We start from the raw sequence: 27,576 nt of genomic DNA on the forward strand, positions 1-27,576 counted from the left end.
AGGTTAAAATTTGATTTCATGTATGCAGGTGTGTCTTACATCCGAAGCAACTAAACGAAAATGGTATCTTGATAGTGGATGCTCAAGACACATGACTGATGATGAATCTCAATTCATCACATTGGAAGCTAAGGATGGAGGGATGGTCACCTTTGGAGATAATGGCAAAAGAATGATCATCAGTATCAATAACATTGGTATCACTCCCTCCACTTGTATTGAAAATATTTTACTTGTAGATGGTCTTAAGCATAACCTTTTAAGTATTAGTCAATTATGTGATAAAGATTATAAAATAATTTTTGAATCATCTATGTGCATTGTAACTAGTCCCACTGATGTTAGCATTAGATTTATTGGATATAGGCATGGTAATGTATACATGGTTGATTTGGATAATCTCTCTTTATAAAGCATGCAATGTCTTGTGGCTATGAATGCTAAAATTAATGAAATTAGTTGGTTCCGGTATAGTAGGCTTGCACATATTAATATGCACATACTTTCCAAAATCATTAAAAAGGATTTATTTTTTGGTTTGCCAAAAATTAGTTTTGATAAAGATAAAATATGTGATGCATGTCAATTAGGTAAACAAATAAGAGTCTTCTTTAAATCTAAAAATATTGTTTCAACTTCTAAACCTCTAAAACTCTTACATATAAATTTATTTGATCCTACAAGGATAATTAGTCTAGGAGGAAAAAGATTTGATTTTGTAATCATTGATGATTTTTTGTATTTTACTTGGATTTTTTATTTAGCTTCTAAGGATGAAGCATTTTTTGCTTTCTTCAAGTTTTGTTGAAAAGTTTTGAATGAAAAAAGTTTACCAATTATTTCTATTCGAAACAACCATGGAACTAAATTTAAAAATAAAGATTTTAAAAAATTTTATGATGAAAAAGGCATAGATCATAACTTTTCAGCACCTAAAACACCACAACAAAATGGAGTAGTGATCGCTGTCATAGGTGGTTAAAAATAAAAACCAACTCAAACTATATAGATAGGGTAAGTAGGGATCGTTTTCATGGGGATCTAGGATGATTATCTCTTTTTTTTTAAGAAGAAATAAAAGAGAATTGATTGTAGAAGGATTAAAAGAAATAGAATAGCAAGAATTAAATTAAAAGTGTGAATTAATTTATGAAAAAAAATAATTTAAAGAAATAACTCAAAAATTTTGAATCCATCATGCAAATTAGATTTATTTATTTATTTTTACTTATGTTGCAATATTAATTCTTATGATTAAGGTATTAGCATAGCTTATCTCTAAGGAGTACGGACTGTATCAGTAGATCACAACTCATCCTGTTGGAGTATAAACTCTCTAAATTTAATTACAAGATCTAAAGTTTAATCTCACATACTACGATCTATCTCTCTAAAGCACGTACCGTATCCAGAGATCACGACATGTCAATAGAGGGTATAGATCATGTAGGCTGGATCAATACCTCAAAAAAAAATAAAAAGATATGAAATAAAAGTATAATTTTATTGCATAAAAGTTAAATACAAAAAAATAAAAATAAAAACCCATTCACAGGCTTCATTGTATTCTTGGATTGAAGGGATTTAGTTACGCATCAAGCTCTCTTGCTCCATAATCTCTTAATATTTGATCCCTAAAGCTCCTTGATTTTTTTCTCTATTTTTTTCTTGCTTTGTCTCTGATTTTTTCTCCTCTCAAAGTTTATTCCTTGACCCTTTATTTATGGATAATTTTTTTATATTTTTTTGGTAGGAAAAGTAGTCCTAAAATCCTTAGAAAATATATAAAACCCTTAAAAATTTTTTTGACCGTCAGATGAAACTTGGACCACCCAAATTTGATCAAAAATTAATATTTTAATCCTTATCAAAGTCGTATCAAACTGTAGCCATCCAATCATGCCTGAAATTGGTTCTAGGCCATCAGATTGCACAGAATAACTCTTATTCTCAGTCAAAAATATTCTCAACCGTTCGATTGTTTGATGGATGAAATTTCAGCCATCGATTAGTGCAAAAGTTCTTTTATAAACCGATGATGAACAACAGCCGTTGGATCGCAAGATGGATGAACGTGAATTGTTAGATCACGCAAAAGAGGCTTCCGCCATCGTGGACCACATCTATGGACTGCGTGAGGTTTTCGATGGACCGCACCCTGACTTTGTGGACCGACCGACTGGTCCACCATGCATCGGAGGCTATTTTTAAGATTTTTTAGGGTATTTTAGCTCTGTTTTGCTCTAATTTTTGCTTAAAAAATTAAAAAAAATATGCATTAATTTTTTTAAAAATTTTATATTATTTTGATGCTTAAATTGCTCAATTAAATTAACATCTATTTTTCATAAATATATTCTAATTTTAAATTTTTTTTAAAATTATTTATTTTTGCAAGATAATCTAATTTATTCATGAAATTAGGTTTTTTTAGAAGATGTTAGCACCATAAATTATCAAAAATATCTACAATAAATATAAAAATATATCACTTATCATACCTCCCAACTTGAACTTTGCTCGTCCTCGAGTAAAGAAAGAATTTAGAATTAAGTACCTTTTAACTTAAAATTTTGAATTTTATCAAATAATTTTTAAAAGAGCCACTGATATTCAGTAGAGCGTGAATGAGGTATATCATTGGAGTATTAATACTAATCAATGTGAAAGTTAAGCTAAGAATACTAAATTTTTTCTGAACTTTTTCTAAATTATTCCCACTTTTATCTTCAAATCATTAAACTCATATGGATATGTATATTGTTACTTTCATCCTTCATTTATTAATTTTTTTTTTAAACGTTGTATTGCTATTGAGTGTCTTAACTCCTTAAGCTTTATGTTTAATCCATGTAGCGAGTTTTCAGCCAATGACTCTCAAATAAGATGGCTTTAGGGCACTAGGTATAGAATACTCCTCAGACCTACTTGCTCGAATCAAACATGCTATGAGTTAAAATTAGTTTTACAATAAAGCTTCTTTATTTTTCATACCTTTTGACGTGAAACTCAATGCTTGCTTAGACAAAGAGGCCCGGTTACTCAATATGAAGTACTTGAAAATCTTTTTTTTAAATATTAAATATATAAAAAAATATATAGTTACCCTACACAAGCCCATAAAAAGTTAACTCTTCTTTGATGCAAGTAGAAAAATTTAGAAATGCTCAAAGAAAACTATTAAAGTTCTAAACTTAACTCTTTATTGAGTTTTCTTAATACTTGATCCCTTGATATCTCACAAATTCTCTAATTTGTACATCTATTTTCTTTTAAAAATGCTTGGTTTAACTCAATTCTTAAGTATAATCAAGTGCTTAAATACTAAATACTAACTTACTTGAGGACTTTAGAAATTTATTTTTATTTTTTCTCCTCAACTTAATCGACATTATCCTCAATGGAGTAGAAAAAATAAAGAATGCATAAAAAGAGAAAGAAAAGGAGAGATGTTACTTGATCCAGAAGTCTTTTCAAAATTAGTTCTCCCTCCAACTTAGCCAATATTATGCTCAAATCCCTTCAAAAGATATGAAGCAAGACTTGATTAATTTAAATAAAATACAAAAGAAAGCAAAAGCAAAGGCTGGAATTGGGTTGCTTCCCAAAAAGTACTAAGTTTATTATCTTCAGCTAGACCAAATTATTGACAGGTGCTTCCACATAGAGTGGTCTTTTATTTCTAAAAGAAAATGAAGATCATTTAGAAAAAAAAAATTAGGTTGCCTCCCAAAAAGTGCTAAGTTTAACGTCTTCAGCCAGACGCTAAAAGTGTGTCTATCCTATTCCTGCCCGAATCTTAACACGAGTCTGTAATTCTCTACATGATTTAGGCTCTTCCTCAAGGTATTTTCTACTTGGGACTATTATATGACTCATTCTCCTAATAACTAACAATTCTTCCTTTACAATTAGATCTAGATATAACTTAAGTACTAGTCGGGGTTTTAAGAGATCTAGATATATATACTCGATGTACTGAGGAAGTGTTTCTGGATCTCCTATTGTTGCCTCTTTCCTTTTAAGCAGAGGTTCAATCAGTGTCATGAGGGGTTCAACAATTAATTTTGGCTTTAGCTGAGTGTAATGGTCACTAGGTGTGGATACCTCATTATTATCAACTTCGAGTATCTTCTCCAGTTTCTCAGACCTGAATGTTCTCAACTGATTGAACTGATCTTTAAGTTCTAGACCATTCTGAGCTCTAGGATCATCCTCTAGTTGGCTTGATAATTTATTCTCTTCTAGTTTACTAACCACTATAGTTGATTGGCCCAATTATTTAATTAATTGGTCAGTAGTTTGCATGAAATTATTGAGGGTATTTTTAATGTTTGAGGTTGATTGCGCTAAGATATCTAGACACTTTTCTAATATGTTGACTCCTTCCTCAGGATCTAAACCTGGTTGATCATTCAGTGTTTGGTTGGACCATAGATAGGGTTGATAAAAATTATGGGCTCCTAATATTGTATCTTGTGACCATATAAAATTGAGATGACTTTCAGACCCTGGGTTATAGATTGGTGCACAAGGTTCATTTATGTAGCTTTCATTGAATGCACTCTCCTGTATGAGCTCAATTTGGGTTGGGTTCATCAAATAAGGACACTCCTCCACAACATGATCTGGTGCATCACATCTAATGCACATGGGTGCTAGCACTTGATTAAATTGGATATGTCTTTTGAATTCTAAGGCTTCAATTCTATTGGTCAAAGTTGCAACTCTAGTATCTTCAAACTTTCTTGAATAAATGTATGCATTTTCAATTTCAATGAATGTAGGATGCATGTTAATCGTTTGAGAATCAATTATAAAATTATTAGTCAAGGATCTAATTCTAGACGGTTTGACAGAGCTAATCGAATAACACAGATCTAGCAGAGATCTAGGTTGTCTATTAAAATCCATTTCTTCCTCAGTAACCTTATAGGCTTATAGATTTTAGATTATATCTAGCAATTTTTATTTTGTCCCAGTAGATTTTTTTTAATTTTTTTAATTTTTTAATTTTTTTTTTAATTTTAATATATGAGAGAAAAAGAAGAGAAGAAGAAGAGTTCTAGACATGAGAGTCCTAAGAAGTCCTAAATCTAGAGATGTTAGAGAAGAGTGTTTTAATTAGGGTTAAAGTTTGTAGGTTAGTAATCACATTATGCAATCAATCCTAGCTAAGGATAACCCTAGATCTAGATAGCTCCTAACTATCAAGATCATCTTTGAGCACTCCAGGTAAAAAATTAGCCACTCAACTGGCCAGATAAGTGTAAGGTTGGTGGGGATCCCCCCGTTGCTTTCCTTAAACACCAACTGAGTTGGTCAAATAAGTGAATAGAATCAATTAAATAACCACCTTTTTTCAGGACGTAGTCTCTGAATCACTTTTCTAGACACCAGTCAAATTGACTAACCCTAACTCAGTCTTACTCTTAGGATCTCTTGTCCTATTAAGCTCGAAAGTCTTTAGGGGCCAACGTCTAATTGATTTTAAGTTAAGGTTTAGGTCAATGCAATATACAGGATGGTGGTTTGTGGGCCAAGAAAGGGTGATGAAATTTCTACCTTATCTTGTTTAGGATTTATGCCCTTAAGATGTTTTATGAAATTATGCAATGCAGAAAGAAAAGGTGATCAGATTTGATAGTTAGTTAAGAGTAAATTGATTTATTTTATTTTTTAAGTTTTGTGATTAATTATCTAATTTCTTAAGTAGATTATGAGGTGTCAATATAGAGATTTTTTTTTAAAAAAAAATAAGTTTGACTAAGGAACTAAGCAAATTAGAAAGCAAATAAAAAGAAACTAAGAATAAGATAATTTTTTTTAATAAAAAAAATAATCGTGTCTAGATCTCCGACAACGATGTCAAAATTTGATCGCTGTCGTAGGCGGTTAAGAATAAAAACTAACTCAAACTATATAGATAGGGTGAGTAGGGATCGTTTCTAAGGAAATGTAGGATGATTTTTTTTTTAAGAAGAAATAAAAGAGAATTAATTATAGAAGGATTAAAAGAAATAGAATAGCAAGAATTAAATTAAAAGTATGAATTAAGTTATGAAAGAAAATAATTCAAAAAAATAACTCAAGAATTTTAAATCCACCATGCAAATTAGATTTATTATTTTTTTTCTTATATTGCAATAATAATTCTTGTAATTAAGGTATTAGCATAGCTTATCTCTAAGGGGTACGGATTGTATCAGTAGATCACAGCTTATCCTGTTAAAGTATAAACTATCTAAATTCAATTACAAGATCTAAAGTTTAATCTCACATACTATGATCTATCTCTCCAAAATACGTACCATATCCAAAGATTGCGGTACGTCAATAGAGGGTATAGGTTATGTAAGCTAGATCAATACCTCAAAAGAAAATAAAAGGATATGAAATAAAAGTATAATTTTATTACATAAAAATTAAATACAAGAAAAAAAAATAAAAATCTATTTACAGGCTTTATTGTATTCATAGATTGAAGGGATTTAGCTACGCATCAAGCTCTCTTGCTCCATAATCTCCCAATATTTGATCCCTAAAGCTTCTTGATTTTTTTTCTATTTTTTTCTTGCTTTTTTTCCTCTCAAAGCTTATTCCTGGACCCCCTATTTATAGATAAATTTTTTATATTTTTTTGATAGAAAAAAGAGTCCTAAAACTCTTAGAAAACATATAAAACTCTTAAAAATTTTTCTGACTGTCGGATAAAGCTTGGACCGCCCAGATTTGATCAAAAATCAACATTTTAATCCTTATCAAAGTTGGATCAAACCGTAGTCATCCGATCATGTCTGGAATTGGTTCTAAGCCATCGGATCATACAGAATAACTCTTATTCTCAGTCAGAAACATCCTCAGCCGTTCGATCATTTGATGGATGAAATTTTGACTGTCGATCAGTGCAAAAGTTCTCTTATAAACCGATGACGAATAGCAGTTGTTGGATCATGAGATGGATAAATGTGGACCATTGGATCATGCAAAAGAGGCTTCCACCACTGTGGACTGCGTCTGTGGACCGCATGAGGTTTTCAATGGACTGCGCCCTGGCTCTGTGGACCGACCGGTTGGTCCACCATGCATCGGAGGCTATTTTTAAGTTTTTTTAGGATATTTTGGCTCTATTTTTACTCCGATTTTTGTCTGAAAAATTAAAAAAAATATGCACTAAATTTTTTAAAATTTTATATTATTTTGGTGCTTAAATTACTTAATTAAATTAATATTTATTTTTCATAAATATATTTTAATTTTAAATTTTTTCAAAATTATTTGTTTTTGCAAGACAATCCAATTTATTTATGAAATTAGGTTTTTAAGAAGATGTTAGCACCATAAATTATTAAAAATATCTATAATAAATATAAAAATATGGCACTTATTAAGTAGTTGAAAAAAAAAATAGAATTCTAAAAGAAATGGTCCATACCATGCTATGTAAAAGTAAGCTCCCAAAATACTTTTAGACAGAAGTAATTAACATAGCATGTTATATTCTAAACCATGCCTTAATAAGACCAATTTTGAAAAAAATACCCTATGAATTATGAAAGGGTAGAAAGCCTAATATAGGTTATTTTCATATTTTTAGTTGTCGATGTTTTATTTGAAATAATGGCAAAGATAGCTTAGGTAAATTTGATGCTAAATCTGATGAAGCTATCTTTCTTGGCTACTCCACTTCTAGTAAAGTCTTTAGAGTATTTAATAAAAGAATACTAGTAGTGGAAGAGTCAATTCATGTTATTTTTGATGAATCTAATGATCTTCCATCAAGGAAGGAGAGGGTGCTGATGATACAGATATCATAGAAGATGGAATGAAAGAGCTCATCCTAAATGACTCAGATGAACAAAACAGGGATCAAATGGATGAAAAATATGAGGATAAAAGTGTCAATAATCAGAATATTCAAGAACAACCTCAAGACACAGGTAATCTTTCAAGAGAATGGAGGTATGTCCACAATCACCCTAAAAAATTAATAATTGGTGATCCGACATAAGGAGTTAGAACTAGATCCTCACTTAGAGATGTTTGTAAGTATGTAGCTTTTGTTTCATATTTAGAACCTAAAATAATAGATGAAGCAGAAAAGATCATAACTGGATAATTGCAATGCAAGAAGAGTTAAATCAATTTGAAAGAAACAATATATGGACACTAGTTGCAAGATTTAAAAATTATCCAATAATAGGAACCAAATGGGTATATAAAAATAAATTAGATGAAGATAAAAATGTAATTAAAAATAAAGAAAGATTAGTTGCTAAAGGATATAATCAATAAGAAAAAATTAATTTTGATGAAATATTTACTCCTGTTGCTAGACTAAAAGCCATAAGAATGCTACTTGCTTTTGCTTACTTTATGAATTTTAAATTATTTCAAATGGATGTCAAGAGTACTTTTCTAAATGGATATATTGCTAAAAAAGTATATGTAGAACAACCTCCTGATTTTGAAAATCGTAAGCTTCCAGATCATGTATTTAGGTTAAACAAAGCTTTATATGGGTTAAAACAAGCTCCTATAGCTTAGTATGAAAGATTAAGTATGTTTTTATTAGAAAATAGATTTTTAAGAGAAAAGGTTGATACTACTCATTTTATAAAAAGAAAGAACAAAAAAATTATTGTTATACAAATATATGTTGATGACATTATATTTAGGTCTACTAATGAAGATTTGTGCCAAGAGTTTGCCAAGCTCATACAGGGGGAGTTCGAGATGAGCATGATGGGAGAACTCAATTTCTTTCTCGAACTCCAGATTAAACAAATAAAGGAAGGAATCTCCATCATCCAAAGTAAGTACATAAGAGAATTATTAAAGAAATTTAGAATAGAGAGCTCAAAAATTATAAGTACACCTATGACCCCTTTCTATAAATTAAAAAAAGATGAGCATGGTAAAAATATTGATTCAATGCTCTATAAAGGCATGATAGGCTCTTTATTATATCTAACTACTAGTAGACCTGATATAATATTCAGTGTATGCATGTGCGCTAGATATCAATCAAATCCTAAGGAATCTCACTTAAATACTATTAAAAAGATCTTTAGATACTTAAAAGGAATACAAAATCTAGGTCTTTGGTTTTCAAAATAATCTTTTATGGACTTAATAGGTTACTTAGATGCAGACTTTGCTGGATACAAACTTGATAGAAAAAGTACTAGTAGAACTTGTCAATTTCTAAGAGTAAACTTAATCTTCTGATTTAGCAAGAAGCAAAATTCAGTGACTTTGTCTATGGTCGAGGCCAAATATATTGCAGCTGGAAGTTGCTGTGCTCAAATCCTATAGATTAAGCAACAGCTCATAGATTTTGGTATTGAACTTAAAAATATCCCCATAAAATGTGATAATACTAGTGCCATCAATTTGATCAAAAATCTAATTCAACACTCTAGGTCAAAATATATTGAAATTAGACATCATTTTATAAGAGAACATATTCAAAATAATGACATAACACTTGAATATATAAATACTAAAAATTAATTAGCTGACAGTTTCACCAAAGTACTTAATGAAAGTAAATTTTATAAAATTAGAAGAGAATTGGATATCTTAGATCCTTCTACTTGAATTTCAATCATAATTTTATTTTCAAAATTTATTTAAAATTTTTTGACTTCATTATCTTAATTTTGGAAGTCATCTATCATTTTTTGAGAATTTTTCAAGATAATTAAAAATCATCAATGCTATTTAGATATCTTCTCTAATTTTTTTTTCTTGAAATATTTAGTCAAAAAATCATATCAAAATTTATCTAGACTTTCAATGACCCTCTCAACTTGATATGACCAATTTTAAATTTTTTAGTTTGAATTTTCTCTCTTTTTTAAATAATTTTTCCATCGCCTAATGCAACCCTGGAGGAGGGGCGTCCCATGGGGCATCCCATTCGTGCAGGTAGGCTCTCTTTAAGTGAGCTAACTTGAACTCTGTTTCATTAAAAAGGAGTTTTGGGACATCTCAAATCCAAAGACTCTTCTTCTTCCTCTCATCCCAACCTAGGAACCTCATCCTAGATCTCTCAAAAACCCCAAAATCTCTCAAAATTAAGATCTACTCTCTCCAAATTTACTGCTCTCACGGCTTATTTTTTTGATTTCCCCAAATTCCAAATCCTAACCCTCAAATCTATGAGAAACTTTTCAAAAATCATCTTCTCCACTTAGTTTCACTTCAATCCGCATTCTTCTCCACCCTCTTGACCATTATCCACCCTCTTCTTGGGATATGACTCCCAAAATGAGAATGCCACAAAGAAGGAAGTCAGAGAGATCTATGGAAGCAGAAGAAAGGAGGAAGAAGACAGCACATGAGCCGACCCAAGCATCCCTTCCAGTAACTCCAAGTAAGATTCCATTATCTGCAAGGAAGGTTGCTTTGGGTAGAAATGTAGACTTCAAATTTTTGAGACATGATGGTTTTTTAATTGGAGATAAACTAGTAAAGTAAGGGTGGAAATCTTTTCTAAGTTTGTCTGAACCAATTTATATTGATTTGGTGAAAGAGTTCTACTCAAATTTGATTTTCACTGAAGGTGTTTTGAGGTCTACTGTAAAGGGAGGCCAAATTGTCTTAAATGCACCTAGACTAAGTGGACTGCTTCAGATGCCTTGTGAGGGTAGTTGTTTAGATGAATTTCCTAAGAAGGAGATTGGACTTAGGACCATACTAGGGAGAGATGATGTGGAAGGGCTCTTGAAGATTGAGGCCAAAGATCTTAGTATGGAGATGAGGCTACTCCACCACATGGTGTTTAGGGTTCTCTAGAGGGGGAAGATATGATCTGATGATGGGGAGAGACATTTTCCTGATGCACCATGTAGTTTCAGAGACTCCCTTGAACCTTTCCTTCCTGATGATAGATGCCATGAGGAAATCTTTGAATAGGTCCAAGGCTCTCTTGCCCTATGGTATGGCCCTTACTGTTATTTTTAGAGAGTCAGGAGTCAGTTTTGAGAGAGAGATTGTTTGTAGACTGTCATATACTGACACCTACAACAACTCTCTTAGGCTCATGGGTTTTATGATAGTTGATGGCCGGTGGGCCAAGGGTCGAGCTGCAGCTGTTGAGAAGGAGAGTGATGAGGAGGAGGAGCATGCTGAGGGGGAGGGTCCATCTTCTCCCTTGCCCAGGCTAAGTTTAGCTGATCACTATGCTTCAGAGTCTGAGGCAGAACCCTCAGTCAGAGTCCCTCTATCTAGTCATACCATGCCTACTTTCAGCTTGGGGGATGTTGATATGGGACAGCTTGCTGAGAGGGTAGCAGGGATCTTATCAGTCTAGCAGCAGCAGTTTCAAGATCAGATTCTATAGCAGCTCCATCAGTTTCAGCTATACAAGGAGTGGATTCTATAGTAGGTACAGTAGCAAGTACAGCAGTAGTCACACCAGCCACAGCAGTTTCACCCTACCTCTTCGAGTGCCATCTCTGCTCCATCATTGGATTCATCCATTGTGCCACATATTTCCTCGTTGATGGAGCTTCTATCAGACTTGAGTATCAGATTGGAGGGTATGGAGAGCTCCCTTCTAAGATTCAATGGCAAGATCTTTGATTTGGAGAGAGAGATCAGACAGATAGTAGATTCTCTCTCTACTGGCATAGGCACATCGACTTCTTCTGCACCACAGATGGATGACCTAGCTCGAGAGATAGACAAACTTCACTCACAGCTTCGCTGTTCTCTCGAGGTGATTAGGATAGATATCAAAGACTCTAAAGATTTTGTGATAGTTGATCTGGATGGACTCAGACTTACTATGAGGGGTATCCTGTCCCAGTTAGATGGTATTAGGACTCAACTTCAGTCTAGGTCCTCTACATATACTGAGCCTACATTCGTACAGCCCATTACTTTTTATCCTCCTGCTTCTTCATCTCAAACCAGACCCTTTAGTCGAGGACGGGGCTGATCCTGTGTCATCTATCTTGATTTCGTGCTCAATGCCCAGTCTCTCTGACTTTATCATTTTGTATTAGATTACTTAGTTATATTTTGTAGATTGGATGTATGGGAGCTTTATGCTCATTATGACTGTAACCTCTCTTTTGGTGTAAATGAATGAGGTTATTTCCATTTGACTAATTTCTCTTTGGATAAATGAATATTTATTATCATATCTTTTTGGATGAATGAATGTTTATTATCATGTCTCTTTGGATAAATGAATGTTTATTATCATATCTTTTTGGATGAATGAATGTCTATTATCATTTCTTTTTTGGATGGATGAATGGATGCTCTATTTCCTTGATACTTGACCTAACACCATGAAAATCTTACTCTCCTAGTTATTCTTTTTGATGATATCAAAAAGGAGGAGAAATAATGGTAAATGGTGAAAATGGTGTATTTGCAATAAAAAGGAGAAGAAATAATGGTAAATAAAAAATAATAATGGTAAAAGGAGAGAAATAATGGTAAATGATGAAAATGATGTAGTTGTTAAAATATTTTGCTCTTTTTAAGTTTTTTTTTTAAAAGCTTTTTGATCTAATACAGTACTCTATACTGATTCGTCTATTTTTTAACTCTGACACATCATTTTTTATCTTTATTTTGATAATATTTGAAAAATTACTCTGATCAATCTATTTTTTTCTAAAATATTCTACTAATCTTATTTTTGCACTGATACCAAATTGACTCGATATATCCATTTTTGATTCTTGCTCAATTTGTCTCATTCTCACCTTAATATCAAAACAAGAAAAAGAGAAAGAAATATCCCTTTCATATCTATTGCTCTGATACTAGAATCAAGGAAGAAAAGAATAAAATTTTTTTATGAACCATCTCTGCTTCAATAAGAAATTTTTTTAAATGGAACACTCTTTATATAAGAAAGGGGGAGATTTATCTTCAAATTATCAAAATAATCTAATTCATACAAGAAAGGAGAGGATTTTGAACGAATAAGAACAATTCTTAGAAATTCTCTAATTCCTTCACAAATGGTTTCAGCTAAATGAATTAAATCATTAAAATTTACTGAAAATATGTATATTATGATTTTCTATGTTGAATCTTTAGCATAATTCTTCTAGTGCTTCATAAACCTAAATTCTTTGAGCTTTAAAGATATTTTTTTATGAATACTCAAATATTTTATCATCATCAAAAAGAGAGAGATTGTTGCTCCAAGAATTAATTTTGATAATCACAAACCATTTGAGAAGACTACTAATGTGTTTTCTATCTTTGAAGATTATTTTTATAATGTTTCAGATAGTCCAAGAGATTGGATTTGAAAAGCTTCATCAAGTGTGCCAAAAATTGAAGTTTCAGCAAGTTGGAGAAGTTTTTGAAAGCTTTTGAGAGTATCCAAATTGATTTGAATCTACTTGAAAGTGTTTAGAAGTATTTTAGTAAGTTTCAGACCTTAAATATATGAAATATTGGGTTGGAACAAAATGTGACGACCCATCTGGATCATCCCCTTTCGTTGGGCAGTCGGCATGCTTCATTTTGGCTCATGACACGCAATGAGATGACCCATCTAGGATGACCCACCTAGGATGACCCCTGAGACCCTGAGACCAAAATAGAAAGCTGAACTTTCTGTCTGGCCTATTAGGATGCCCCATGGGACGTCCCAATACCAGTGGGACACCCCATGGGATATCCCATTCCTGCAAGCACACGTAACGGCTAGTTTCAATCCATTTTTCATGTATTTAATATGCATAAAATGCACTCCAATGGCTCTAAACCAACTCTAAGACATTCTCAAGGGTAAATGGTAACTATAAATGCTCTCTTGAAGTGAGAAATCATAAGATTTTGCAAGCTCTAAAGTTCAAATCTGAGAAAAGTATATTCAGCCCTAAAAAAGAGAATAGAAGTATTTAAGCACTTCACCAACCACTCTCTAGCTACAATCAAGTGTGGAATTCATTGAGGGTATATAGCAAAAGCTTCTTTCCCTTAAGTATTATATTTCTATTGCATGTATTGTATTTATTTAAGGAGATTGTGTACTGAATTTTTTATACCCTATTTTTCTGAATTTATTTTTGGATGTTTGAGTTTTGGGAGGTTCCAAAACTCGTTTGGATTGATTCGAACCCTAAATCGAATTGTTGAGGGTTGGCTTGTATCCGAAAAATAAGTATTTTTGCTGGAAAGATAAGGGTCAGAGGTGTCCGACATGGTATAATCTTTGTAATCCATTTAGTGGATTGAATTCCCAAGTAGGGACTTGGAGAGTGGATGTAGATGTAAAGTTGGCACCGAACCACTATAAATTCTTTATGTTTATTGTACTTGCCTTTTCTTACTTGCTATTTATATTTAATACTTATTTATTTTTTATTGGTGTTTAATTTTATCTATATTGTAAATCAACTCACTCTCCTCTACACCTTAGCACATTGTTCAAGTGTTCTAATCCTTAAAATTTTAAAAAGACCCAATTCACCCCCCCTCTTGGGCTTCATATCTGGGCAACACTTTCGTTACTGAATTAAAAACTCAGTTAGTCTGACACCAAAGTACAATGAATTGTTTGTAAGTCACTGTGATGATCTCAGATCAGAGGGACACTTATACCCATACCCTTCGTGAGCTACCTTGACAGCAGAATGCTCCGTAGTTGGTCACGTTCAGTGATGATGTACTCCTACATCTCACCTGCATGCTATATTAGTATCTCTATACCATTTGATTATGAGGACAACTAATGCATATGGCAAACAATGACCTACACTTGATATCGCTATCATCTTAGTAATAGCATATCGTTGGATCATGAACCAATTTAAGGACTATGCAATAAATCCTTCTTTATCGATCAAAATAATCCTAAGGACTTTATCACAATATAGGAGTTTATTAGAAGATGTAATCTTGTGATGAAAAAGATTAAATAACTTTTATTATTGATCAATTCATATACATTTATAATTAGCACAATCATCAAATGATTGGCTTTAAGACATATTTTCTAACAACTTCGGCTCGCCGTAATACTAGATCACCAACTTAGAATTTTTTGGTTTTGACCTGAGCGTTATTGTTGGGAATAGTGTCCCAAAGCCAATCGTCAGTCTGTTGATGATTGTGCTCTTTCTTGTATTAGTATATGAATTATAAATAAATAAAAGTTATTTTGATATTTTTCATCATAAATTATTTCATCTTCTAATGAACTCCTGTGTTGTGGTGAAGTCCTTAGAACTATTTAGACTCGACAAAAGAGGATTTGTCATTTAGTCCTTAAACCTGTTCGCGATCAAATGATACGTTGTTACCAAGGACAACAATGTTTATCAAGTATAGGTCATTGTGTGCCATATGGGTTGGTTGTCCTCTTAACCAAGGAGTGTGGAGACACTGGTATGACATATAAGTGAGATGTAAGGGTACATCTGCACTGAACGTGACTGACTCCAGAGCTTTTTCTGCTGTCAAGATTTGCTCCGATGGGATATGGGTATAACTGTCCCTCCGATCTAAGACCGCCACGGTGAATTGCAAGCAACTCACTGTACTTAGGCACTGGACTACTTGAATTTCTAATTCAGTGATGGAAGGCTGCTGGGTGTAGTCAAGTACTCAACTTGTCGGTTCGTGTGTCAAGATGGGATTGACCACTCCAGTTCAGGAGCTGTGTACAGTCGTATTTCAATTTAGCAAAATCTTGATCAGCGTAGTCCTAGTGAGGAGTCACAGGACTGTTTGAGTTGAGCATGATTCGGATGATCTAATCAGGGTTGACAGTTTAACCCTGAGTCATCCTAAACACAGGGGTCAAAAGGGATGAATTATACAGTAACCATATTTGCATAGGTTCTAAGTGTTGTAATTGTCACTATTCGATCTATCCGAACATCAGATACCATTGCTAGATGGTCACTTCGATTAGTACAGGAATTGATTCCTGTGCTACCGGCTTAGGTTCGAACCTGCGGGGTCACACACATTAGAGGTTTCTTTCTGATCTGATGGCTAGTGAAGAGTCCTAATGCTCATGGACTTTGAGTCCTACATGTTTGAAACTCTGTGATCGAGATTCAGGATTCTCTAATCATGAGTTCCACACATTTTGGGTATCGGGGTCAAGAGTCCCACTGGTTTGGGACTTTTTGATCAGGATTTCATATCGATGGACTCTGATGCCCGATTGCCCATCGAATTTGGACTCATTATTTATGAGAAGTTTAATTAGTGATTTGATCGCTAATTAACTTAATTTGATTGAGTAATTATTTTTGGATCAAGTCCAATTGAATTGGATTCAGTTGGGTTTGATCCGATTAGGTTAAGTGTTGACCTAATCGCTAAGGTGGTTTAGTCCCTGATCTGATCAGGGGTTGGGCTTAGTCAATTTCTGATTTGATTAAGATTTTATTAAGCCTAATTAAGCCTAATTAAGTTGGGTTTAACTTAGTCTAATTGTGCCTAACTTATTTTGATTAGGTTGGCTCAATTAGGTTGAAACCACCTTTTGAATTCTCTCCCTGCGCCACCTCACTCATCTGCGCCCATTTGAATTCATGAGAAACAACTTCTCATGAATTTTCTCCCATGAAGAAGCCTTCCATGCCCCTCCATTTGTGCGCCATTTGGGTGGATAAAGATGGTTGGTTGGCCTTTCAAATTCAAATGAAGTTTGAATTTGAATGGGCAACTAATCCATGCACCACCTAGCCTTATCCATTTGTACGCCATTTACTTTACACGAGAAAGAGTTTCTCGTGTAAACTCTCCACGCACAAGGGAGCCCACGCCCTTCTCTTCTCACGCCAAGAGTGGATAAGGATGGGTTGGTTGGCATTTGAATTCAAATTCGATTTGAATTCAAATGAGCAACCACCTAGCTTTATCCATTCACGCGTTTAAGACGCGTCTTGCATTGTTTTAAAAGAGTGAAGTGTGGGGAAATTCAGTGTAGGTGTAAAATGATAATTTTAAAACTTTTTTAAAATTATGATTTTACAGTGGAAAGATATTAATTAATCTAATTAATTAACATAAATTTATCCTAGACTAGGATCTAAATATGATATATAGCATGCATTCATTTAAATTTGAAATTCAAATTCGAACAATAAACACTTTACTGTAATGTATTCAGAACACAATACCTTTGTGCGGATAGTAGATCGCCGCAATCTGATTTTCATCGGGAGAGTCTGATCATCGCGACGCAGCCACACAGCGTGTCTGACCTCTGCGGAGCATCCACACGAAGCTCTCGGTCTGAACGACTCCTCACGAGTGCTAGCTCGTTGTAGAGCCCTTTTGACGATGGATGCTGATCGAACTCCTTCGATCGATGTCTGTCAATTCTTTGGATGCTCTGGATCATCAACAGATGTGCTTGAGAAGATGTTGAAGATCTCTCTGAGATTTTGTGGGCTCACGACACTCGTAGCTCACTTTCTCACTTCTCGAACACCAGGCTAAAACTCTAGGGAACTCACCGAAAATCTTGCACCCACTTTTCTTTCTTTTCTTTCTTTTTCTCTTGGAAGGATATGGACTTTCTTCTCACGCACAAGACTTCTCATGCCCCAGAATTTTTCTTCAAAAAACTTCTTCTTGCACGCCCCACTCTTCTCCTCCTTTTATAACAATGTCAAACGTCTTATCCAAAAGAAAGGATAAAGATGAGTAATTGCACATTTGAATTCAAATCAAATTTTGAATTTAAATGGATACCAACTCATCCCTTATCCACTAAAGGCATGAGGCGTGGCTTAAATTGTGCATGGAGTGATTTCATGAGAAATTTTTTCTCATGTAATAAATAGGGCATAAAAAAAGGGATAAGGTGCAAAGATTGATTGCCCATTCAAATTCAAACTTTATTTTGAATTTGAATGGCCAACCAATCATCCTTATCTATCCATTTGACACATTAAAGTGGGGCCTGGAGAGGGCTTGGCATGAGAAAAAAATTCATGAGAAGTTCCTTCTCATGAATCTAAATGGGTGCAATGGAAGTGAGGTGGCGCATAGAGATTGGATCAAGGTGGTTTAATTATTTAAACCAACCTAATCGAACCAAATAAATTAGGTCCAATTAGACTAATTTAAACCCAACTTAATTAAACTTAATTAAGCTCAATAAAATCCTAATCAAATCAGGAATTGACTAAGCCCAACTCCTGATCAAATCAGGGATCAAACCATCTCGACGATTAGGTCAACTCTTAACCTAATCGGGTCAAACCCAACTGAATCCAATTCAATTGGACTTGATCCAAAAATAATTACTCAATCAAATTAAGTTAATTAGTGATCAAATCATTAATTAAATCTCTTATAAATACTAAGTCCAAATCTGATGGGCAATCAGGCATCAGAATTTATCGATATGTAAACCTAATCGAAAAATCCCAACCAATGGGACTTTTGACCCCGGTACCCATAATGTGTGGAACTCGTGATCAGAGAACCTGATTCTCGATCACTGAGTCCCAAACATGTAGGACTCTACATCAACCATCAGATCAGATAAGAACCTCTAATGTGTGTAACCCCGCAGGTTCGAACCTAAGCCGGTAGCACAGGAACCAATTCCTGTACTAATCGAAGTGACCATCTAGCAATGGTACCCGACGATCGGATAGGTCGAATGGTCGCAATCGCAACACTCAGAACCTACATGAATATGGTTACTGTATAATTCATTCTTTTGACCTCTGTATTTAGGACGACTCATGGTTAAACTGTCAACCCTGATCAGATCATCCGAATCGTGCTCAACTCAAACAGTCTTATGACTCCTCACAAGGACTATCCTGGTCAAAGTTTTGCTAAATTGAAACACGACTGTATACAGCTCCTAAACTGGAGTGGTCAATCTCATCTTGACACACACACCGACAAGTCAAGTACTTGACTACACCCAGTAGCCTTCTGTCACTGAATTAAAAATTCAGGTAGTCCAGTGCCTAAGTGCAGTGAGTTGCTTGTAAGTCATCGTGGCGGTCTCAGATCGGAGGGATATTTATACCCATATTCCATCGGAGCAAATCTTGACAGCAAAAATAGGTCCAGAGTCAGTCATGTTCAGTGCAGATGTACCCTTACATCTCACCTGTATGCCATACCAGTGTCTCCACACTCATTGGTTAAGAGGACAACCAACCTATATGGCACACAACGACCTATGCTTGATAAATGTTGTCGTCCTTGGTAACAACGTATCATTTGATCGCGAACAGATTTAAGGACTAAACGACAAATCCTCCTTTGTCGAGTCTAAATAGTCCTAAGGACTTCACCACAACATAGAAGTTCATTAGAAGATGAGACATTTTATGATGAAAAATATCAAAATAATTTTTATTAATTCATAATTCATGTACAAATACAAAAATGAGCACAACCGTCAACAGACTGACGATTGGCTTTGGGACACTATTCCCAACAATCTCCCACTTGGCCTAAAGCCAATCAGTGTAGTATCTAATATCCATCTTCAACTTGTAGTTGTCGAACTCCTTCACCGTAATGGCTTTAGTGAATGGGTCAGTCAGGTTCTCCTTTCCGTTGATCTTCAGAAGGTCGATGTCACCTCGATCCATAATTTCCCAGAAGAGATGGTAGCAGCACAGAATATGCAGCGACATACTCCGCCTCGCAAACTGAATCAGCCACTGTGTGTTGTTTGGAACTCTTCCAGCAGATAGCCCCACCATTAAGGATAAAAGTAAATCACGACATACTTTTGCTATCATCGTGATCAGACTGGAAACTAGAGTCTGTAAACCCTATAAGTCTCAAGTCTGATTCACCATAAACAATCCACTGGTCCTTAGTATTTCTTAAATACTTCAGGATGGTTTTAACAACCTTCCAGTGATTCTTCCCTGGATCAGATTGGTATCTACTCACTACCCCTAGTGAGTATGCCACATCTGGTCGTGTACATGCCATGGCGTACATGATAGATCCCACTACCGAAGCATATAGAATCCTACCCATACACTCTCTCTCTTGAGGTGTTGTCGGACAATCCCTCTTCGAGAGAGAAATTCCATGACCTATCGGAAGATAGCCTTTCTTGAAATTCTCTATGCTGAACCTCTTCAGTATAGTATCAATGTACGTGGACTGAGATAAACCAAGCAACCTTTTAGATCTATCCCTATAGATCCTCATCCCTAGGATGTAGGAAGCTTCTCCCAGATCCTTCATGGAGAACTGTGACGACAGCCAAATCTTTATTCCCTATAATGCAGGGACATCATTCCCGATTAAGAGAATGTCATCCACATACAATATAAGAAATACTACTACTGGATCATTAGCCCACTTATAAATGCATGGCTCTTCTCCGTTCTTAACTAAGCCATACGTCTTGATCGTCTTATCAAAACGTATGTTCCAACTCCGTGATGCCTGCTTAAGTCCATAAATGGACCTCTGTAGCCTGCACACCTTAGACTCATCTGTAGATGTGAATCCTTCAGGTTGTATCATATACACCTCTTCATCCAGCTCTCCATTTAGAAAAACTGTCTTCACATCCATCTACTAGATTTCATAGTCCAGATGGGCAGCTATCACAAGCATAATCCGAATGGATTTGAGCATTGCCACAGGAGAAAATATCTCGTCATAGTCTATGCCATAACATTGACGATATCCCTTGGCAACCAGATGGGCTTTATAAGTTTTCACCTTTCCGTCTGCACCTCTCTTCCTCTTGAAGACCCACTTATACCCTATGGATTTTACTCCTTCGGATGGGTCAACCAATGTCCACACATCGTTGACCTTCATGGACTCCATTTTGAATTTCATGGCCTCCAGCCATTTCTCAGAGTCGGGTCTCTGCATTGCATCAATGTAGATGATCGGATCCTCATCGTTTTCATCAAGTTCGATAGGATCGCCATCCCAGATCAAGAAATCATAGTATCTGTCTGGTTGATGTGGTACTCTACCAGATCGTCTTAAGGGTGCTTGAACAATGGGCTCCGGATCTGATCTAACCAAATCTGGTTCAAGTTCAGCAACTTGTGTCGGTTTTTCCACCTGCCGAACTTCGTCAAGTTCGACCTTAGAGGCAACAGTCCTTTCACCAAGAAACTCCTTTTCCAAAAAGATTGTCTTAAGGCTGACAAACACTTTTTGCTCATCAGCTAGGTAGAAGTAATACCCTTTGGTCTCTTTTGGATACCCTATAAAATTACACTTGTCAGACCTAGGTCCAAGCTTGTCCGTAATTAAACGTTTAACATAAGCCGGACACCCCCAAATCCTAAGGTGCGAGAGTACTGGCTTACGTTCTATCCATATCTCATATGGCGTTTTGGTTACAGACTTACTCGGAACTCTATTTAGAAGGTAACAAGTCGATTCGAGCGCATATCCTCAGAGGGAGATCGGCAGATCAGCAAACCCCATCATGGATCGAACCATGTCCAACAAGGTCCGATTCCTCCTTTTAGATACACCATTATGTTGTAGTGCTCCAGGAGGAGTCCACTGAGAGAGAATCCCATTTTTCCCAAGATATGTCAGAAAATCATTGGAAAGGTATTCACCTCCTCGATCAGATCGAAGAGTTTTAATACACTTTCTAGTTTGTTATTCTACCTCATTTCAGAATAGTTTAAACATTTCAAACGACTCCGATTTATGCTTCATTAAATAGACATACCCATACCTCGATAGGTCGTCTGTGAAGGTTATGAAGTAGAAATATCCACCTCTTGCACTTGAGCTCATGGGTCCACATACATCAGAATGTACCAAACCCAAGAGTTCACTGGCTCGCTCACCTTTTCCAGTAAAAGGTGATTTGGTCATTTTACCAAGAAGACAGGACTCACAGGTTGGAAGTGATTCACAATCACCTACTTCAAGAATTCCTTCTTGAGCCAATCTGTTTATCCTGTTCTTATTGATATGACCTAGCCTACAGTGCCAAAGGTAGACTTCTGACACATTATCTATTCTAGGGCATTTACCGAAGGTTTGAACCACATTAACAGGTTGTGATAGAAAGTAAATTCCATTATTAAGTTGTCCAACAAACATTGTAACACCATTCAAAATGATATTGCAAACGTTTTCTTTTATTAAAAATTGATAACCGTTCATGGCCAAAAGGCCTACAGAAATAATATTTAATAAAAAGCTTGGACAATAGTGATATTCACTCAGAATTATGTTTCGAGAATTGATTATAAGGTTCATGATTCCTAATGCTAGAACTGGAACACATAACAGTAAAATGCTATATATATATATATATATATATATATATATATATATATATATATGTATGTATGTATGTATGTATGTATATATGTATATATATATGTATGTATATATATATTTATCTATATATATATGTATGTATATATATATATATATGTATATATATATATATGTATATATATATATATATATATATGTATGTATATATATATGTATTTATATATATGTATATATATATAGTTTATATATATATATATATATATATATATATATATGTATGTATGTATGTTTGTATGTATGTATGTATAGATGTATATATGTATATATATTAATTTTCATTTGCTATTTATGTTCCATGTGGATCTGACGCCAGTGTTGGAAGATATTTCACATCCAATCGGTTTGGGTTGAAGGATCAGATGGGAATACTGTTTATATTGAGGTTTGAAATGGGCTCAAGCTTGGCTGGTGGAGTTTCTTTTAGCAATCATGCCGAATTTGAGTCTAGAATTTGAGTTTCGTTGGAGCAATATGTTAGTTTGAGTCCTTGGATTTTTGGTTAGATTAGACTCATTTAGACCCTTATTAACAGGTCAAACCAAGAAGCAAAGTTCAGGATCCTTTTGTTAAAGGCTTGTTATGTTGCCCCGGGGGACATAGCAAGTAATTCTTCTGTAGACTTCGTCTATTAACTATTGTAAGCATCCTGAAAATGAGATGGAACCCACAGGTGGGAGTTATAAAACATGATATATGATTGTGATCTTTGGTAGACTGAGCTTCCCAAGAATTTTAAATGACGAAGTAATCAAATAGATATCGAGAAGCGAACGCATGTCCATTTGTTTAACCTTAATGCAATCTGCCAAAGAAAGGATAATATTTAAGAGAAATATGTTGATCATTGCAGCTTGACATCAGCTCTTTTTCTTGATGCAATCTCTCCACAAAAAAATTCACTCCCTACGTGGAGATGAAACTAAGAAAGATCTTGCAGAACGCTACAATGTGTTTAGCATTCTCACTTCAGGACTTCTACGTAGACACCCTGCATGCCATATGCCAAGACAATGTATGAACCATCTCTAGATCTTCTTATTCCTCAATTCTTCAATGAGAGCATTCAATTCAGAGTGAGAAGACCCACCTTCTTCAACAGCCCTCCTTGCTAGTTCTCCAAGCTCTCTTGCTCTGGTCCTCATTTCCTCTGCTTCCTTGCCTACCATAATGTGATTCACTGCCTTCGCCACGGCTTCTTTCTTCACACAATCACCGACCACTACAACCCACTGCTGTATACCAACGCCAACTCCAACTCCTAAAATTTCAGTCACCAACTTTTCATTATAAAACTGCTCTGCAGATACAGGCCATGTTACCATTGGCACTCCTGCAGCTATTCCTTCAAGTGCTGAATTCCATCCACAATGAGTCAGAAATCCTCCTACTGCTACATGTTCAAGAATCAACACTTGTGGTACCCACCCTTTTATTGTAAGTCCCTTTCCTTCCATTCTTTCTTCAAATCCCTCAGGCAACCACTCTTCTTTACCTTCTTGACCATCACCTTCTTGTTTCACCACCCAAATGAAATGCTGCCCTGAATCTTCAAGACCCATTGCAATCTCGAGAAGTTGTGAAGAAGTGAACCTTGCGAGGCTTCCAAAGCTTATATAAACAACCGAGTTCGGTTTCTTAGAATCCAGCCATTTCAGACACTCCAGTACTTCAATTGAGGCTTCTTTACCCCTATTTGCCTTATCTTCAAAGTCACTATTACATAGAAAAACAGGGCCCACATGCCATGCCTTTCTTCCAAAAACATTCCGGAAATGATCAGCATAAGCTGGTTCTAGCTCATAGAAGCTGTTGACAAGAACCCCAAAGCTCTTGAGCTCGGATTCTTTAATATCTATATGCAACTGGGCAAAGTGGTGTCCTTCTATTTTAGCAAAATGTGGCAATTGGTTTCTTGTCAATTTGATCTCCCCTGGAAAATTGGGGATGACGAAGGGTTCTGTATCAGATGAAACCTTCTTGTGAGGCTCATACAATCTTACACATTCTGCAGCACATAAAGAGAAGAAACCTGTGCCATGGAATACAATTCTTGGAATTCCAAGACTATGTGCAATATCAGTTGCCCATGGAAAGAACATATCTGCAACAAGGCCATCTGGACGATGCTTTTTCAAGAGCTGCTCGAGTTGTGGACCAAGCATGCCTGCGGCCGTAAAAAAATTTCTGTTTAAGTCACCAGAGAGAGCCATGTCCAGATGCTCACATCCTTCAGGCAATCCAGCCTCCACACAAGGGAATTTGATGACTAGAATGTCAACTTGGTAACCCAAAATTTTGCTTCTCTCTGTAAATTTGGAGTACTGAGGAACGTTGACAGGAGTGCTGATTATACTTATCTTTAAGCCTCTTGTAGCGAATAGCCTGGCGATTTCCATCATTGGAATCATATGGCCATGGGCCATAAATGGGAAGAAGCAAATGTGAAGCTGATGGTTTTTTCCCCTGTCCATGTAGTTAGCCTTGAAAGAAAGGTTAATCAAACTGGTTGAGCAACAAATTTTATGGGGTAAAGAAGAAGTAAAAGCTGAAAGAGAGATCGGGCTTATTTGGTTTGATGATTCTTGGACGGCCTTCCCCCTTTATAGGGTGAAGTGAAGAAGAAGAAGAAAAGAAGTCTAAGAGCGAGGAATCTTGTACCCAAAAAAAAGAGAGGGAGAGTTGGTACCGGTCTACAGATGGATGGTGTTTTAGATATTTGCCGTGAAAAAGTAGCATTTTTGTTCTAAGATCATGTGAGATAACGTTTATTGAAATCCAGCAGAAATTAAAGGAATGTTTTTTCTTTTTCTATCGTAAAATTACAAGTTGGATGCTTATCACCACCATCTCCCAGTACTTGACAGAAAGTGTTAACATCCACATGGAGAGTGTCATTGAAAAAGCACGGCGGATTCTTCGTAGACGACAAGTTCCATGCTTATCACCTTTGTCTCCCACTACTTTACAAAAAGTGCAAAATAAAAGGCAATGTTCCCTTTTTTTGATTTTCTTTTCTTTTTTTTTCCTCAGAAAGCAAGATAAAGCATGTTTGATAGTTATCACGTGGATGGTTAACGTAAGCGCTTACGTCATACAGATTTTAAAGCTGAGATTTACTTGGAGTTGGAAGCGCGTACGCTGGTATATATTTCATTGTATGGCCAAATGTCAGAGAGGGACTGCAACTGGCGAACGCACAAATCCAAAACAGAACATTAGGTGGTCACAACGAGTTTCAATAGAGTAGAAGTGTAGAACATTGCCCGGGAAATGGTAGGGGAATAAGAATCCCATCCCATTTTGATGCTCTGGCCCACATTATCTCTAAGGAATAGAATAACAAAAGCATTCTAAGAATCCCATCCCATTGTCACAAAAGCATTCTAAGACACTATTTAGGATGACACGATATGCCATCAAAAAGTTATTACGGTTAGTATATTATTTATGAAAATATAAGATATCATCATAAAAAAAATATAATATTTATAATGATATATAATATGCTATCAAAAAGTCATCGTTAAAAGCATATTATTTGTAATGATATGCAATGTGATACAAATAATATTATCACTAATAGTACATTATTTGTAATAAAATGATGTATGCCTTAGAAATTAATTAGGTTGACACATGTATTCATTCAAGAATATAATTTTGTATTAGACATTGCTCATTATTAATAAAATTAAATTATTTATTTTATTTATATTATGTATATATCCATCAATCATCCAAGAAATTAATAAAATGATGACATATATTCTCAAGAGTTGAGAATTTGAGACATGTTATTTAGTGATTAATTCCTAAAATACTCCTAATTAATGGATCATCATGGAGATCATAATTATTTTAATAAGATTAGTATATAGATCGCTTCTTTTCAGGATAGATGAGTCTCGAGTCTATAGTATGGGGACATTGGAGCGAAAGTACAGGTGGTTGTTAATAAATACCGAGCGTGATCAATACGAGAAGTTACTTGAATATGTACTCACTTGTCAGTGACTTTCTCGACATTGCAATAGAGTGACTAATTTTTTGACCTATGGTGCTTTAGCTATTCACAGTGGGGATGCTATAGTTTGACTATATATACACTTGGTCCCTAGCCATATAGGTCCTTGAGATGTATGTTTGCTATAATAGATTCATTATAGAAATAAGATGTACATCTATATAAAATTTATCATCTTTTGTAGATAAAAAAGTTAGTTTCGTATGATTAATGAGACTGAGTTCAAGAGAACTCAATCGAAATAGTATGAATAATGGAAGAAGATTTTATAGTTTTCAAAAATTCATGTTGAACAAATTTGACATATTACAGATGATAGAATTTGACGAGTAATTTTATAGTCTTCATCTAGTCAAAACTCATGATAGAATGACTGATCACATGGTAACTACATCTAGAGGTTCATTCATTCCATTCTATTGGAATACCACCACATGCTGCTAGACATTATTAATGAATTATGGGACTCACAAAAATTATCTTGATGATCGATAATTTTTATTGAGATGAGTTGAAAATTTTCTAACCCATTGAAAGAAGTTTTAATGATATTATAGATAGAGATCCTAATATATCTCACTATCAAAAAATATAAAATCTATGGGATCACACATATAAGAGATTGTGACTGATCAGATTGCTGAATTTGATTAGCAATTATTGCCATATATGTTATTTAATTTAGTTTGATCAAATTAAGTAATTGGGCTAAGTTTTAGTCAATCTAAATTGGATTTAATTTGATCGAACATGGTTTGAGTTTGACTTAATCTGAAATAGATGTTGGATGTATGTCCTAGAAGTCAATATGGCCGGCATATATATTCATTCTAAGGACATAATTTTATATTTGATTTTATCATTATTAACAAAATTGGGTTATTCATTCCATTTATGTTGTATTATATGTCCAAGAATTATTCAAAAAATTAATAAGATGATGATCCATATTCTCAAGAGTTGAGATTTTGAGATAATTTACTATTGGTGATTAATTTTTAAATTGCTCCCAATGGATGGATTATCACAAAGATGATGATTGATCGATGAGATTGGTGCATGAATCGCTTTTCTTTAGGATAGACAAGTCTTAAATCTACAGTGTAGAAATATTAGAGCGAGAGTGCAGATGGTTGTTAGAGAGCAAAGATACTAAGCATGCCTAATACGAGAAGTCACTTGGATATCTACTCATTCATTAATGACTTACTCAATACTATAGTAATATGACTAGTATTTAGATCTACAGTGTATCGGCTATTCATAAT

General features: G+C 34.7%; 1 protein-coding gene across 1 annotated transcript; it reads right to left on the reverse strand.

The window, feature by feature from the left end:
• Positions 1-23,106: 23,106 nt before the first annotated feature.
• LOC105032534 (probable UDP-glucosyl transferase 73B6) lies at positions 23,107-25,047 on the reverse strand. Its single transcript, XM_010906993.4, has one exon. It carries the CDS (start codon positions 24,753-24,755, stop codon positions 23,310-23,312), a length of 1,446 nt encoding a protein of 481 aa, XP_010905295.1. The 5' UTR covers positions 24,756-25,047; the 3' UTR covers positions 23,107-23,309.
• Positions 25,048-27,576: the final 2,529 nt, after the last annotated feature.

Source organism: Elaeis guineensis, chromosome 12 (assembly GCF_000442705.2).
Source record: "Elaeis guineensis isolate ETL-2024a chromosome 12, EG11, whole genome shotgun sequence".
Taxonomy (NCBI): Eukaryota; Viridiplantae; Streptophyta; class Magnoliopsida; order Arecales; family Arecaceae; genus Elaeis; species Elaeis guineensis.

Excerpts from the sequence above, each read along its gene's own strand:
- LOC105032534 (XM_010906993.4), bottom strand. The coding sequence starts at position 24,755 with ATGGACAGGGGAAAAAACCATCAGCTTCACATTTGCTTCTTCCCATTT.